Source organism: Chenopodium album, chromosome 8, assembly GCF_948465745.1.
Source record: "Chenopodium album chromosome 8, dcCheAlbu1.1, whole genome shotgun sequence".
NCBI lineage: Eukaryota > Viridiplantae > Streptophyta > Magnoliopsida > Caryophyllales > Amaranthaceae > Chenopodium > Chenopodium album.
Window position 1 is genome coordinate 62605853 of NC_137841.1, and position 14897 is coordinate 62620749.

General features: G+C 32.6%; 1 protein-coding gene across 2 annotated transcripts; it reads left to right on the top strand.

Annotated features, from left to right (window-relative positions):
• The first annotated feature begins 2277 nt into the window (after positions 1–2277).
• On the top strand, positions 2278–14897 carry LOC145556222 (uncharacterized). 2 transcript variants are annotated; one of them, XM_081617875.1, is made up of 15 exons: positions 2278–2530; positions 4733–5254; positions 5482–5580; positions 6021–6073; positions 7083–7140; positions 8125–8207; positions 8811–8888; positions 9644–9723; positions 10355–10542; positions 11158–11232; positions 12018–12058; positions 12655–12760; positions 13546–13628; positions 14450–14523; positions 14657–14897. In XM_081617875.1, the coding sequence occupies exons 1-15, from the start codon at positions 2357–2359 to the stop codon at positions 14758–14760; spliced, it is 1818 nt and encodes a 605-aa protein (XP_081474001.1). In that variant the 5' UTR covers positions 2278–2356; the 3' UTR covers positions 14761–14897. The 2 variants fall into 2 exon arrangements, with proteins under 2 accessions (XP_081474001.1, XP_081474000.1); XM_081617874.1 differs by having other exon boundaries at positions 2279–2530; positions 14651–14890.

The window sequence follows — 14897 nt, forward strand, 5'->3', positions numbered from 1 at the left end:
TGTGTGAGGAATTTGTGAAGGATTGAGGGTCTATTTATAGTGTTTAGAGGGGTGAAAAGATAGAATTGAAGGTATGCCATGTTTACTAGAAAATATGATAAGTTTTGATGTTTGTTAAAGTACTTGGATCAAATTGAGTCTAAGTTAGTAGTTGGGTTAAAAGATGAGAAGAAATTTAGATAGATATACATATGATCGAGAGAATGAAGATAGGAAACAAAAATTGATAATGAAGAAGGCTAGAGGTTAATTAAAAATATATTTATCATAAAGCCATATAATGTGTATAGCTAATGGGTTTGCTAGCTTCATGTTTTTTTTAATTAATAATTTCAAAAATCATAATTAAATAAATAAAATAATTAAATTTGATTAATAAACTAAGTTATTATACAGAAGATAATAACAATACTAAAATTAGTTGTAAATCATGATGTATATTAGATAGATATTATCTTTAAAACTCTTACAATTGCTAGTATAATAACATACGTATTGAATAAAGTACGGACCGACCTTTAAAATATAATTAAAGCTATATTATTGATTTAGAAATCCGAAAATAATTAATTATTCAAATACTTATATTTGGTGCCAAAATTTAAAATTCATTTTGACTCCAAATTAAATAATTTAAGAAGTTTCCAAAATATTTTTCTAAATTTGGGGTATTACACATTTAACTGATATCATCCAAAAATCCATTAATGGGCCTTACACTTTATATGTTTCAATTATCTATTGGATAAAAAAAGACAAAAAATTAAAAAAAAAAATTGAAAAAAATAATTAAAAAAAAAAACCCTAAAATGCTAACCTAGCTACCACCCTACCACCGGCGCCGGGTCCCCCTGCCCCCACCTGATGGTTTATCGAATGTTATTTAGGCATGTAAGCCCTATCAAATCAAACACCTAAAGTATTTGGACTTAAAGTATTTGCTTGCGCTTAGGCATAGAAGCCCTATCAAACACCTAATAGTTTATTGAATGCAGTTTTCACGTAATATATATCATTGTTCAGAGACACCTTGTACAATAAAGGGGCCATATTTCATTAGTTTCCAAACTCTCTTAGGGCCTGTTTTGTTGAGCTTAATTTCATTTCATTTCAGTTCAGTTCAGCTTCAATCAGTTCAGTTCAATCCTAATTTCCTTCTCTCATAAACAATTCATTTCAGCTTTATTTAGTTCAGTCCACTTCAGTTAAGTTGTTTTCAGGTAATTGGAACAAACCCTTACTTTCACTCAAGTAACTTTATATTGAGGTAACATTGATCATTTTAAGACAACTTTAAAATTGGTACTTTTTGTAATATTACAATTTTAACCTTTTGATAAACGAACTTTGTTTTCCAAGGTGACATCTATTTTTTTTCCTCGAGAAAGCAAGGTGGCATCTATCTTTTTTTTTTCCCCCCGAGAAAGCAAGGTGGCATCTTTTTTTTTTTTTTCAAGAAAGCAAGGTGGCGTCTAGGGGTGAGCAAACCGGGTATCCGGTCAAAATTTTAGGACCTGGACCCGGAATTGGTTGGAAACGGGTCCTAAAATTCGGAACCGGAATTGAAATTGGTTCAACCGGGTCCTAAAATTTAGGACTTGGAATTGGAACCACCGGGTACCAGTTGTGGTTCCGGGTACCCACTCGGGTACCCACTTATGTAAATAATTATTAAAATATAATATAAATTATAATACTTAAGTTTCTTTTCATTTTTAACGTTTAATTAAGATATTTTATTTATATTAGGTATTAAAAATAATTTTTTTATTTTACTAACTAGATACATTTAACATAATTTTATTTTAAAAAAAACTTATTTAGTGTAGCATTTGTTAGGTAACCGGGTACCCAACCGGTTCCGGGTCCAAAAAATCGAGAATTGGAATTGGAACCGGTTATCGGGTGCAATTCCGGCTCCGGATCCACCGGTTCCTAACCGGTTGCAATTCCAATTCCGGGTGGCATCTATCGCTCCGGATCCACTGGTTCCTAACCGGTTGCAATTCCAATTCCGGGTGGCATCTATCTAATTTATGCTTGAGTGCTCTACGGCTAGCAAAATTTCAGAATTAAAAACAATAAAACGTGACAAACCCCTAGTACGTCTAACATATACATATACTAATGTGATGTGCTAGAGTAGAGAGTAGTGCAGATGCAACAAATATTTGCGGATCTTCTAACTTTAACCGCATTTTCAAAAAATCAACGTCATGCACCTGGCCAAAATGGAACCGTTCACGGGATATACTCCTTTCCTAGTTTTGTTTCATTTCCTTGAAATGTTTCATTCATTAATACACCAACAAACAGAGAGTGCAATTGAAATCAACTCAATTATTTCTTACTTTATATGCTATTTTTGGCACCAGAGACTATGAAAATTATGGGTTCTTCCTCCAGTTTAATTCACAATAACCCACTAATTTCTAAGTCACCCACTAAATTATTCACTTCTTTAATCAAGAAAAATGATGTCTTTTCCATCAATTTCCCATTTTTTCACAATACCCATCATCCTTTTCAGGTAAAAATTTATAATTTTGTTTAATTTTGGTGCTGTGGTTTGGGAAATTTATTGTAATTTGTATATTTCAATGGTTATTTGTAATGGGGTTGTTAATGATCTGTTTGAATTGCTTTGGGAGTTTGTAATTGTAATGTAGGGATTGTTTGTTGATGTGGAAGATGTCAATTTAGTTCACCAATTTTTTATATTATACGAAGTGAGGTTCAATTTTGTGAGATTTTTTTATTTTTATTTTTTATTTTTTATTTTTTTATTTTTTCTCTTTATTTAGGATTCAAAAAAGACTAGGAAAAGAGAGATTGACAGATATTTTTTTATTTTTAATGTAAGAATGTGACAATTGTGCCAATTTAAACTTAGGTTGAACTATAAAATTAAGTCTTTGTGTGATAATGGCATGAAGTAGAAGAAAGTTGATCATAAGATAATTTTGATTCATTTAGCCACCAGGCGGTAAGGCATCGGGGATGGGCATGCTAAGGCCGATAAGAATAGGGTTAGGCTTGTCTGCATAATAAGTTCAAATAAGCTCTGGTTAATAAGTTCATATAACATAAGTTTAGATTCTATAAATATGTGTGAAATAAGCTCTGGTTAATAAGTTCATATAACATAAGTTTAGATTCTATAAATATGTGTGAAATAAGGGTGTATGTTTAATATGCAATTAAAGTGTTTAGATGAGTGAAAAATTAGGTGAAAATAATGTAGATTGAAATTAATGGAAATATACATGTTTAAGTTATACTATCTCTGTTATGTACAAATTCTATTTGTGAGTGTTAAATGGAGAGAAAAATCTGATAAGGAGAAATAGAGAGAAGTGACAATATATAAAAGAAAGAAAACATTTGTTGCACATAATATGTAGCATTAAATGTTTCACATTATTTGAAACAGAATTAAAAGAACATTTAAATATTTAATATATGTCAACAGATATGGTTGAATTGACAAGTTTTAAATTTGATAAATGATGATAGAAAAGGATAATATTATTCATTTTTACATAAGAAGAGATATTTTTTATTTTTGAATGTAAGAATGTGATAATTGTGCCAATTTTAACTTAGGTTGAAATATAAAATTAAGATTTTATGTGATAATGGCATGAATTAGAACAAAGTTGAGTATAAGAGAATTTTGATTCACTTATCCATCAGGTGGTAAGACATTAGGGAGGGGCATGCTCAGGTCGATAGGAATAGCAATAGGGTCAGACTTGTCTGCATTATTTTTTTTTTATATGAATTATTAGCCAATAAAAAACTCTATTGACTATCTAACGTTAGGTTGATATTTAACTTTATTTATATTACACACAACAAACCACATGAGTTCATATATTGGTTAATAAGTTTTGAAGTTCAAATAATATAAGTTTAGATTATGTAAGTACACGTGAAATATGCGCCTATGTTTAATATGCAATTAAAATATGTTTAGATGAGTGAAAAATGAGTTGAAAATAAACCTAGTATGAAATTCATGGAAATATACATGTTTATTTTTATATTCTAATGTGAAAATTTATAAATATCGTCTGAGTTATACTATCTCTATTATGTACAATAAACAATTCTTAAATTTGATAGATTGGAGTAATGACCTATTGGTTTGTAAAAACATATTGTAGGAGACACTAGCTCCCATGCTTTATAGATGGATGATAATTTTGGTGTGGTTGAGTTATTTGGTGAGTTTTGATGTTTATAGAGCTTTCATAAAGGCAAAAGTTTTTGGATTGAAAAGTAGAAATGTGGCTGTAAATTTTGAAATTTATGTTGGTAGTAATTTAAAATCTTTGATGAAATTGTTCATTTGGATAGGTCTTTTTTTGGGATTTTGTCTAAACTGAATTATCTACCATAGAATTGGAAGGTTTTGTTAGTTTAATGTTATCATGTACTCCTTATATTCCAATATATAGTGTAGTTTTTTTTAGGTCAAAACTTACTAATTTATAAATTTTGTGTACAATTTTATTGTGTAAACGACATTTTGGTTTTAAGTAATTTCATATGAACATGTAGTAATAAAAAATAACAGGTGGGTTTATTACTAAAATGTGTAAAATTCATGGTCTAAGAAAGAAAAGAGTTGTTTTCAAAAGACATGTTATAAACGTGTAAAATTCATGGCCTAAGAAACATTTTAGTGTTTGATTATTTTTGTCATTTTGGCTCTTTCCATCCATAGGTGGGTACTATGAGAGTTGCTAGATCACCTGGTTTAACGTTAGAAAACATTAAATGGCCTTCACCTGATGACGAAATCCCATTTTGGGAAAGTAGCATTACTACATCTCACGTGACTATAGAAGCTCCTCTTAGTGTGGACAAGGATTCAGATCTTATGCATGTAATCCATGTTACGGCTGAAATGGCACCCATAGCTAAAGTGGGAGGTCTAGGAGATGTGGTAACTGGACTTGCTCGTGCATGTTTGTCACGCGGTCATACTGTGGATATTATGCTTCCATTCTATGAGTGTCTCCCAAAGCAGCAGATGACTGAATTCAACTTAATCTGCACATATGATTCGTACCATGATGGCAAATGGGTTCAAACAAATGCATATCGTGCTGTAGCTTCAGGTATTCCTATCATTTTGATTGAACCAGCCAATCAATTCTTTAAAGGCCAGAGAATATATGGAGGTTCATATGATGAGCTGGAGGCATATTTGTTTTTCTGTCGTGCCTGCCTTGAGTACATGCAGGTTTGTCTTGTGACCAGTTGACTGATTGATTTGCTTAGTTTATGAGAAAACTAGTTTAATTTTGTTGAAGTTATCGTTTGTCTCTTGAAAATTCTTATACTATCACATATTTAATTTAATCACTATTAAGTTTTGGATTCAAATGGTACTTTCATACTGCAGCCCATAGTTTCCATCTGAATTCATTCCGCTGTCCTGACTAGCTATTTTGTCATGACTTCTGACAGGTGACTGGTACGCAGCCAGATATAATCCATGTACATGAATGGCAGACAAGTGCACTATCCTTGTTTTATTGGGATATGTATCATCTCCTTTCACTCAAGGCAAGGACATAGATTATCTATTGGATGTTATGAAGTACTTTTTTATAAGATTTGTTTTAAACTACAGTTCACCGATTTTAGATTGTATTACACTATTACCCTTTGTTTGTTAACTCTTCAAAGTTGTTACCTTGTGATTGTGTGTACTAACTCTGCAGTACATGAAGGAATTCATTCCAAGGTACAGACTTTTGAAAAGTTGATGAACAAAAGGTAGGAAAAATAAAAATTGAAAAGAACATTCCAAAAGGCATTAAATCCAAAATTGGTAAACATAAGGTAGTAAAAATAAAAATTTATATGTTGTATGTATTTTTTATTTAATTCAAAAAATCTACTTTGTTACTTTTTTTTTTCTTCGTCTTCTTCTTGTTATTGAGAGGGGTTTCCTTTCGGTTGATCGTGTAAATATTTGCCATTTGATGTGTCACATTTTTCAGAAACCAAGAATAGTATTGACAATCCACAACATGGAGCATTATGGAGAATGTCGGTATGCCATTATACCCTTATGTAGCTATAGAAGTGAGGGCGGCCAACTGTATTTTTAAGCTGTTCTTTGTGTGCAATCACTTTGTATATTCTTGGACAAAAGTAGTTATTGACATGTATCACACTACCTATACTTTATTTGTAGTTGATTCTACAGAATAGATAGTAATCAAATTGAAGCAAGATCAAGTAGAATAGTTATGGGAATGACTGTCAGCTGTTTTTTTTTTTTTTTTTTTTTGAATATTCTAGCATTGTAGTCGGTGCTAAGTGAATATGCTCTTAAGTTTAATCATTATCGATACTCTAATTGCAGATTTGTAGTTTCTGTACTTGTGGAATGGAATTGTGAACTGATGTAAGGAAAGCTGTTGTTGTGTGCTAGAATAGGGAGAATTCCAATTATACTTTGTTTGACCAATATATGTCAAAAATGCAGAGTGTGACCAACTTTGGATTCACACGCCCAAATTCTCTTCTGCTGCTTGTTCTGAAACCCCTGAGTTAATGTGTCTCAGTATGATATGGTAGACATAAACTACCAAAGTTTGATTTTCTGACTGCATTTGTGATAATGTTTGGGAGTTGGCCGTTTGTTATAGGGTGACAGTGTTTGACTTTTAATACGATGCAATCATTGCATTGTCATTAATAATTCTCAAGAATGTATCTGTCAAATTTCATCTAAAAAACTAAGGCCGTTCTATTCTCTATAAAAAAATAAAAATAAATACTAAAAAATAAGAGTTTTATGGGAAATTAGGTTCAAAACTTGAGGTAAGTTTAGGCTATCTTGTAAGGGATATCATGTTTATGTTATAAAAAAAAGTTCAGTTTAGGTAAATTCAAATAAGGTCAAACGATTATAGATAAGGGGTTTTGGGGTGAAAATTTGAAGCCTTAATTAATTAACCTGTGGTTTGTGTGGTTGATAATCATGTTGACAATTTTATTGCTTATAGCTTTGTATCTCTTGATGTCTTACTGTGTTTATATGTTCATAATGGCAGTAAAGAGCAATTTGGGAAGTCCGGTCTTGATGGAGATGTTTATGCTACTACTGACAAGGTGAATATTGTGTTTATTGTAGTTTCGATTCCCATAAAAAAAGTGTATCATGCATTAATAGAAGCTGAGTTAGTAAAAAGTGTTTTTACTTGGCTCGTCAACTTTGCTTGATAATGGATGCATATTTAGGCTATGTTTATCATCTTATTTTAGAATATTGTTGCTAACAGATTGGATCAAACCAAATTTCAATAATAGATTTTTTGAGACCATACCAATAAAGCTATAAGATTATACAGCTAGGATTAGCAGAAATCAGATAAATCAGACATTCAGACTTTATTTCAGAATATATATCCCAATAATAATAATAATAATTATAATAATAATAATAATAATAATAATAATAATATTATTATTATTCTTATTACAATTACTACATTAACTGTGATATTGATAATAATTTAATCAGTAATATAAATAATAGGGTAATAATTTAGGTACTAAAGTTTTTTTTTTTTTTTATTTTTTTATTTTTTTATTTTTTTATTTTTAAAAATTATTATTTTTATTAATGTAATAGCACACCACCAATGTGTAGCAAAATTAAAATATAAAGCACTGCAAAAAATCAAAAGACATTAGAGCATAGTTATTTATATCAGTTGATTACTACATGCAAAAGTGCAAAACTACTTGTAAGATGTGCTTAATTGCTTTTTTTTTTAATCTTAAATTTCAAGATTAGATATTTACATGTACCACTACTATAATTACTTAATTAGTATAACCTTAATTAATAATAGCAGTAGTGCTAATATTATATTGGAAATCTGGGTAGCCAGCATATTGCTACTTAGGAAAGGTGACTTCCTGATGGAGGTGATTTTTCATCCATTTATTTACTCTGCCCAATTGATACAGAGCACTAGATTAGTAACTCAATATGTATCATGTAGTTCCTTCATTATTTCTGTGCTTGAGTGAAATCTCATGTTAACTCTAACAAAACAAATTGAAACTCTTTCCCGCTCATTATTGCAGGCGGTGGATGACAGAACTATTGGGCATAATCCAGAGAGGTTGAGCTTACTCAAAGGGGGTATTGTATACAGCAATGCAGTTGTGTAAGTAGCTTATCTTGTAAATATAAGAAATGCTTGACAATTGTTTTTTTGTTTTTTTTTTTTTTTTTTTTTGAAATTTTCATTCCAGACGTTTAAGCATTCTAGTTTCTTATAATTCAGTTATGATCAGAATAAGTTCCACATTGCAGTGGACACAATTCACACCTATTGATGGGCTAGAAATATATCCTTTTGTATTCATTGAGAACTACCATTGATATGAGAATTCTTGTTTGTATGACATTTGAACTGATTGCTTTGCTTTTAGTTCTATAAAAATAATTATCACTTAAAAGAGAAATATGAGGCCGATATTACAGCAGATATATCTAACTAGATCTTGTTGGAAATTCTACATTACGGCTTCCTTTTTTCCCATCCCTGGATCCTAAACCTGCATGATTGATATAGGTTTTTTTTGGTTCATATCCCAATTTTGACATGATGTTTCAGATAATGAGAGAATTGTTGGAATAAAGATGAATGCTAGAAGAGTTTTTTTATGTAATTGTAGTGAAATTGATATTGGAATAGTTTCCTTGCAAAGTCTTATATTAGCTTTTACCCTGTTAACATGCTTGATTTTTGCTCCCTCCTTTCCAGTACAGTCTCACCATCGTATCTGAAGGAAACACTCGGCTCTGGTTGGCTTTCAAGTATTCTGATCAAATATCGTGACAAGTAAGTTTTCAGTGTATCATTAACATCTTTAGTAGTTATCCCTTTGTTGTGCAGCTGTTTCATGTGTCTGTCAAGTGCTTGTTCAACGTGTTCCCTCTATTCTTCCCAGGTCTAACATGGGTTGATGCACGATAAGTCGATAACTAATGCGAGTATATATTTTTTTATATAGACATAGATAATAAATTTAAGATGTCTTAGAACTTAAAAGTTTTACAAAAACACATGAACTCTAAATCAATATAAGGGGAACCGAAGATCATCAAGGTACATGATTATGAGATGTGATGGGGTTTTTAACTTTTTACCGCTAACTGTCACAATCCTACTGCGATCCTCATCCTTTATCAAGGCAAGAGTCTCACCGGCGCAGTTTAGACTAAGAATCCCATAGGTTTAGACTAAGTTGGACTGTTGGAGGTGTACATGGAATATAGTTTCTAACACTTTTTTTTTTTTTTTTTTGGGGGGGGGGGGGGGTTAGGGGGTGATTAGGTGATTATGGCTCATCATTCAGTGGCGGGGCCACCCTTGTGCACGGTGGGTCACGTGACCCAGCAAAAAGAAAAAGAGCCATTAAATATTAAACATTGCATTACATAACCACAAGTGCTTCATTAGTCTAGTGGTTAAGGCCTCACTCCTCTATATTGAGGTCACGAGATCAATTCCCATTAGCATTCTTGGAGTGCTCAATTGCATTTCTATAATTAATTTTTTTTTCGCTTACATAACAATATTTTTTCCTTATGCAGGTACAATGGTGTTTTAAATGCCATAGATACTTCCTTGTGGAACCCAGCCACTGATCCTTTCCTGCCAGCTAAGTTTGATGGTAATAAGTAAAAAAATGGGGTCCTCTCTCTAGTATCCTCCTCTCCTCTACCCAAAGGAGTGAAATTATTGCATGATTCTTGACCGTTGGTCGTCTTTTCCCTTCCCTCAAAACAAGGTTGTTACCATTTTTTGTTGATGTGCGGGTACTAATTATTGTGAAGAGAGGGATCTGCAGCAGGGGTGTGGGAGGGGGAAAGGTTAGGTTTGGGGCAACCTATCAAAGAGATTGTGTAGGAAAAAGAAACCGATCATTGGGCTCTTTTAGACTTTGATATATTCATAATCATCTTTGTTGAATTAGTAAAAAAAAAAAATCCATTCTGCAGAAAGAGAAAAAAAGTAAAGACACCTCACTGTTATTTAAATGCTGACTCTTATCACGTCTTTTTTTCTACTTTGATCATAGAAGTCCTACTTGCAGTTATCTTATGATTTTTTTTTAATGTTGGCACTAGTTCACTATCAAGGGGGCAGGGCAGCTCTTTACAAATATAAAATAATATACTAATTTCTTAAAATTCAAGAAGGTGGTGTAGCTTTTAAGACTGTGTAGGGTAAAATGAACTGGAGAACTGTAACCTTTCTCCTTATTTTTCTTGTCTGATGCATTTTTTTGATTTATTTGGCAGCACAAAGTCTTGCCGGGAAGACCATATGCAAAGAGTATGTCCAAAGAGGACTTGGGTTGCCCATTAAATCTGTTGGATCTGATACCCATGTGAAAGTCAAGATACCGTTGGTTGTCTGCATCACACGTTTGGTTGCTCAGAAAGGTCTTCATTTGATACGCCATGCTATTAAACATGTTGAAGAACTAGTAAGTCTTACTACCTCACTATTGTTTCTTTATAATGCTTTTGTTGGTTGTTGCATTGTTGCTTTTCATCTGTTCAATGAGACCTCTCTTCTTTAGTTGTCCCTTTGACCTTTGTGCAAAAGACTTTGAGATTGTTAAACAGATTGTAGCACAGCTCAAAAGCTATTCTTGCTATGAGTTACCAAAACAAAACCCTCTTTTTATTGCTCACTATGAAGTATGACTTGGTCTTTCAAAAAAAACAAAAAAAAATGACAGTATGGCTTAGATTTTGTGTATTTGACCTATTAATTATTCAACCCAAATTATGGACAGCTGTACATTGTGAATTGAATTCATATTTGGTGCTAGTCCTTTTAATCAAGCTGTACGTTCTTGTTGCAAAGGTTAAGCTACATATCCTCATAAGATTTGTATTTCGATATAAAGGTCTTCCCGAACATTTGTGTGTTTGCTGTTCTGAATTTTTAATGTACTGTAAGTATTTCTTTGCATGAATGTTTTGCTCAGTTTCTATTTTCTCATATATTTGAACTCTTGGCTACCTCGTTAACTCATAAGATGCCTTTAGGATATTAATTTGAATGTTGATTGAAATTCATATCTTATTTATAGGGTGGACAGATGGTTGTGCTGGGAAGAGCTTCAAATGTTCAAGTGGAAAAGGAATTTGAAAGCCTTGCGACTTTGGTAATGACCACAATCACTTGAAAGTCGTGCTCTGGATTTTCTGAAAGTTGAATGTTAATTTGAAATAACCGAGTAGTGAAACAGGCTTAATCTGTAATTAATTCAATCGGACCATGATATATTATTTTTTAACATCCTTTATGTGGTCTTGCTTATGACATATATGTTTGATGCTGCTAGGATTAATTAATTTTTGCTGTTTATTATTGAGAATCAGGAATGAGAGAAGTGTCTGTTCTTTTACCTTCTAGGCACTTAAACTGGGCTATGTCATTGCAAACTTCTCCTTCGTTTTCTTTACATAGCTACATACTTCATACAGTTTTCATTAAGTGGTGTTTTTTTTTTTTTTTTTTTTTTTAATAATTTTTTTTTTTACGCATCATGTATGTACTTTTGTACTATTCTATTGGAAAATGCCTTTTGTAAATTGCACTTCGGTTTAAATTTGTTGCTCTCTTCATGTATTTCCAAGACTCATACTTTGAACAAGATATGTGCTAGTTCTTTTGCATTTTTTGTGTAGGTGTCACAACTTTTTTATAAGGCAAAAAAAGGAATGATACGGGCTGAAACAGCAACATTACTGAAGAGATGATAACATGCTGTTTATTGTAGTCATATGTATTGTTGTAGAGTCCACTGCTTAAACTTCTCTGAACTTCCCTTTTAAAGATTCTTAGCTCAAAAATTTATTTGCATGCCTATTGAAGTATTAATTCTTGAAATTACCCATGGAATGTTAAGCATATAAGGAGCTAACTAGTGTTATCCTTCCCTTGCAGCATAACCAAGGTCCTAGCATTCGGATCCTTCTGATTTATAGGTATTTTACAATGATGGTGAAATTTTAAATTCACACTCTTGTTCATGATTTGAGAGGGGAAAAGGCATTTTGGATTATGGGGGCCAACAGAGGTTAATGAATATGTTGTTCATCGTATGAATGTTGGGTGGCTCAAAAGGAAGAGGCGTCAAGAGTTTTATGTGAGTAGAAAATACCATTTAAACTGAACGGAATATTGAATGTTCCACTAAAGTGGTGATCAGGCTAGCTATCCTCAATGGTGGTTGTTGACCAATATAATGAGTGCAAGCACATAGATGAGGATGTTTTGTTGGATGCTCAATTCTATCTGATCATTTGTGCAATTTCAATTTTGTTGGATGTTTTGACTCTTCATTTCACCTCAAGTACCAACACTCGTACGTGATTAGGACACTTAAGACACTTCCTTTTAGTTCAAATTCATGGATTAATTTTTCACAAAGTAGCTGAGTGTGATACTTGGACACGGATACGTGTTTGACTTTAGTACCACAGTCCGAGTAACATACATTGCAAATGATCATCGTACATGGATTGTGCCTGTTGGTGCAAAATCTAGGTGCTTACAGCTGTTTGGTTTGTTTCTCTTGCAGTGAGGAGTTGTCACATATGCTCTATGCAGCTGCAGATATGGTCTTAGTTCCTTCCATATACGAGCCCTGTGGCCTTGCTCAGATGATTGGTATGCGCTATGGAGCGGTATATTCCCAAGAATATAAGTCTCTTTATCTTGGTTATAGAGCTATTGTTTGATATATTCACAATAAGTGATTATGTACCTCAAAGGATTGATATACCTTGCATGTGCCAAGTTGAGTCTTTTATTTCATTTGCTTCAAGCCTGAGAAATAGTACCATTAATATTTAAAATTATTTATAAACAAATATAATAATAAATTGATGGTTTGAAAGCAATATCTAATTGAATTTAACAAGATTTCACATGTTTGCCAACACGCAACTTTGACCATTAATATCTTTAATATTATATAATTGAATTTTATAATAAGTTGATAGTTTGAATTCTTTGAAATTGTTATCGAATTGAACCTCAAAATATACCACATGAATATATTCTTCCTTTGTAAGAGCACAAAAGACGGTTAAAAGGGTGTGTGAAAAGTGTCATATTGAACGTTGAGTAAATAGAAGAAATGGGGGCATTAGTGTGGAGTATGTGGATTGAGAATAGAGTAGATCGATTGAGCTATAATCCATTACCATCTTCAAGAAACCAATGAATTCATGTTGGCATTGGAGAGAATCAGATAGCTTCTTTGATGTTGTGCGTTGTGCCTTTGGGTTTGTGGGTTGTTGAGGAAAGTAAGGACGATAGGATCTTTGGAGGAGGCCTATCAGTTCTGTTCTACTATGGGGAATATAAGATTATATCGATGTGTGCCTCTACTTTTGTGTCATTACTATTCCAGAGGATTGGATTTCTATCTTGTAAACTGCAATGACAAGTCGTCTCATCAATTCAGGTTCCCATAGTGAGGAGGACAGGTGGTCTTGCAGATACAGTATTTGATATGGATGATCAGTCTAAACATGAGGTGTCAAATGGGTAATCTACAAACTCATCTATCTTAATTAAATTTTATGATGGTGAACTAGTTGTATATCATGTTTGGTTCTATGTGAATTCTTGTTGCACACACTATAATTCAATGTGATTTTATCAGTTTCTTTAAACATTACGATTTTTTTTAATGAATGGCTGATATAAATGTGTGAAGGGAGGGTCCCTAGTCCATAGCAGGAAGCTCGATATCATCAGAATTTATTTGAGCTGCAAGTTCTTCCATCCCCCCCCCCCCCCCCCCCCCGGGTACAATGCAACCACTAGTTTGTGCTCTGAACAAAAATTTCCTAATTAATTTAACAGACTGAGTTTAATTGTAATATGGACATTCCTAATGTCCATATCGGATGTCCAAGAAAGTTGCTGTTTGATCACAAATGGAATGTTCAGAATCATTGGGAGTAAGTTTCTATTGATGTAGCTTCAATGGATGGTAACGTTTGCTCCAATCTGAACTAGAACGGTTGGAGTTGCCTGATTTTGTTAGCACTCTATGATGACGTTCCAATCAATTCAACTGCTTTAGATAATGGCGAAAGACACTTTCTTGAAAATTTCTTAACACTCCCTGGACAGGCATTGAGAGTAAAAAGACCTAACTATTCAAGAAAGTTATTCTAACTAATTTATACATTGTTTATTGTTTAAGTGCATCAACATGTATGCAGCATTATAAGACTTAAAGTTAGATTCTAACTAAGATATTTGTTTTCATTACCTAGTAATCATCCTTCTTTTGTGATAGTAGAATAGGTGTAGGGTTTAATGACGGTTGATAACCTTTGTTTGCTCTCTTCCCCAAGGTTTGTGTTTGAAGGGATTGATGAAAAGTCATTGAGCTCAGCTATGGATCGCGCATTTACCTTCTACTCAAATAGTAAGCTCATCGACTTCCTTAGTTCTTGCATTTTCATTTCGCTCAAAGTCTCATTTCATTATTTTTCTTGAATATGTCAAGTACTCGAGCTTAGTCACATCATAAGTACTCTTATTTTTCTGTGTAGAACCAGATGAATGGCAAAAGCTTGTAATGAAGATAATGCAAATTGACAATAGTTGGAATAATGCAGCCGAAAAATACATATCTATCTACAACTCAGTGAGATCATATTGATGGTGTCAGTGATAACTTCTCAAGAGTTCATGCCCGTTATCTTTTTTCAAATACAATGGACAACTATAACTCTATAAGAGGTTCCGACTTTTTTTTTTTTTTGTTTTTTTTTTTGTTTTTATTTATTTTGTATATAT

Excerpts from the sequence above, each read along its gene's own strand:
- LOC145556222 (XM_081617874.1), top strand. The coding sequence starts at position 2,357 with ATGCTATTTTTGGCACCAGAGACTATGAAAATTATGGGTTCTTCCTCC. Across the intron at positions 7,141-8,124 it reads TTTATGCTACTACTGACAAG|GCGGTGGATGACAGAACTAT; the intron begins GTGAATATTGTG and ends TCATTATTGCAG. Across the intron at positions 11,233-12,017 it reads TTGAAAGCCTTGCGACTTTG|CATAACCAAGGTCCTAGCAT; the intron begins GTAATGACCACA and ends CTTCCCTTGCAG.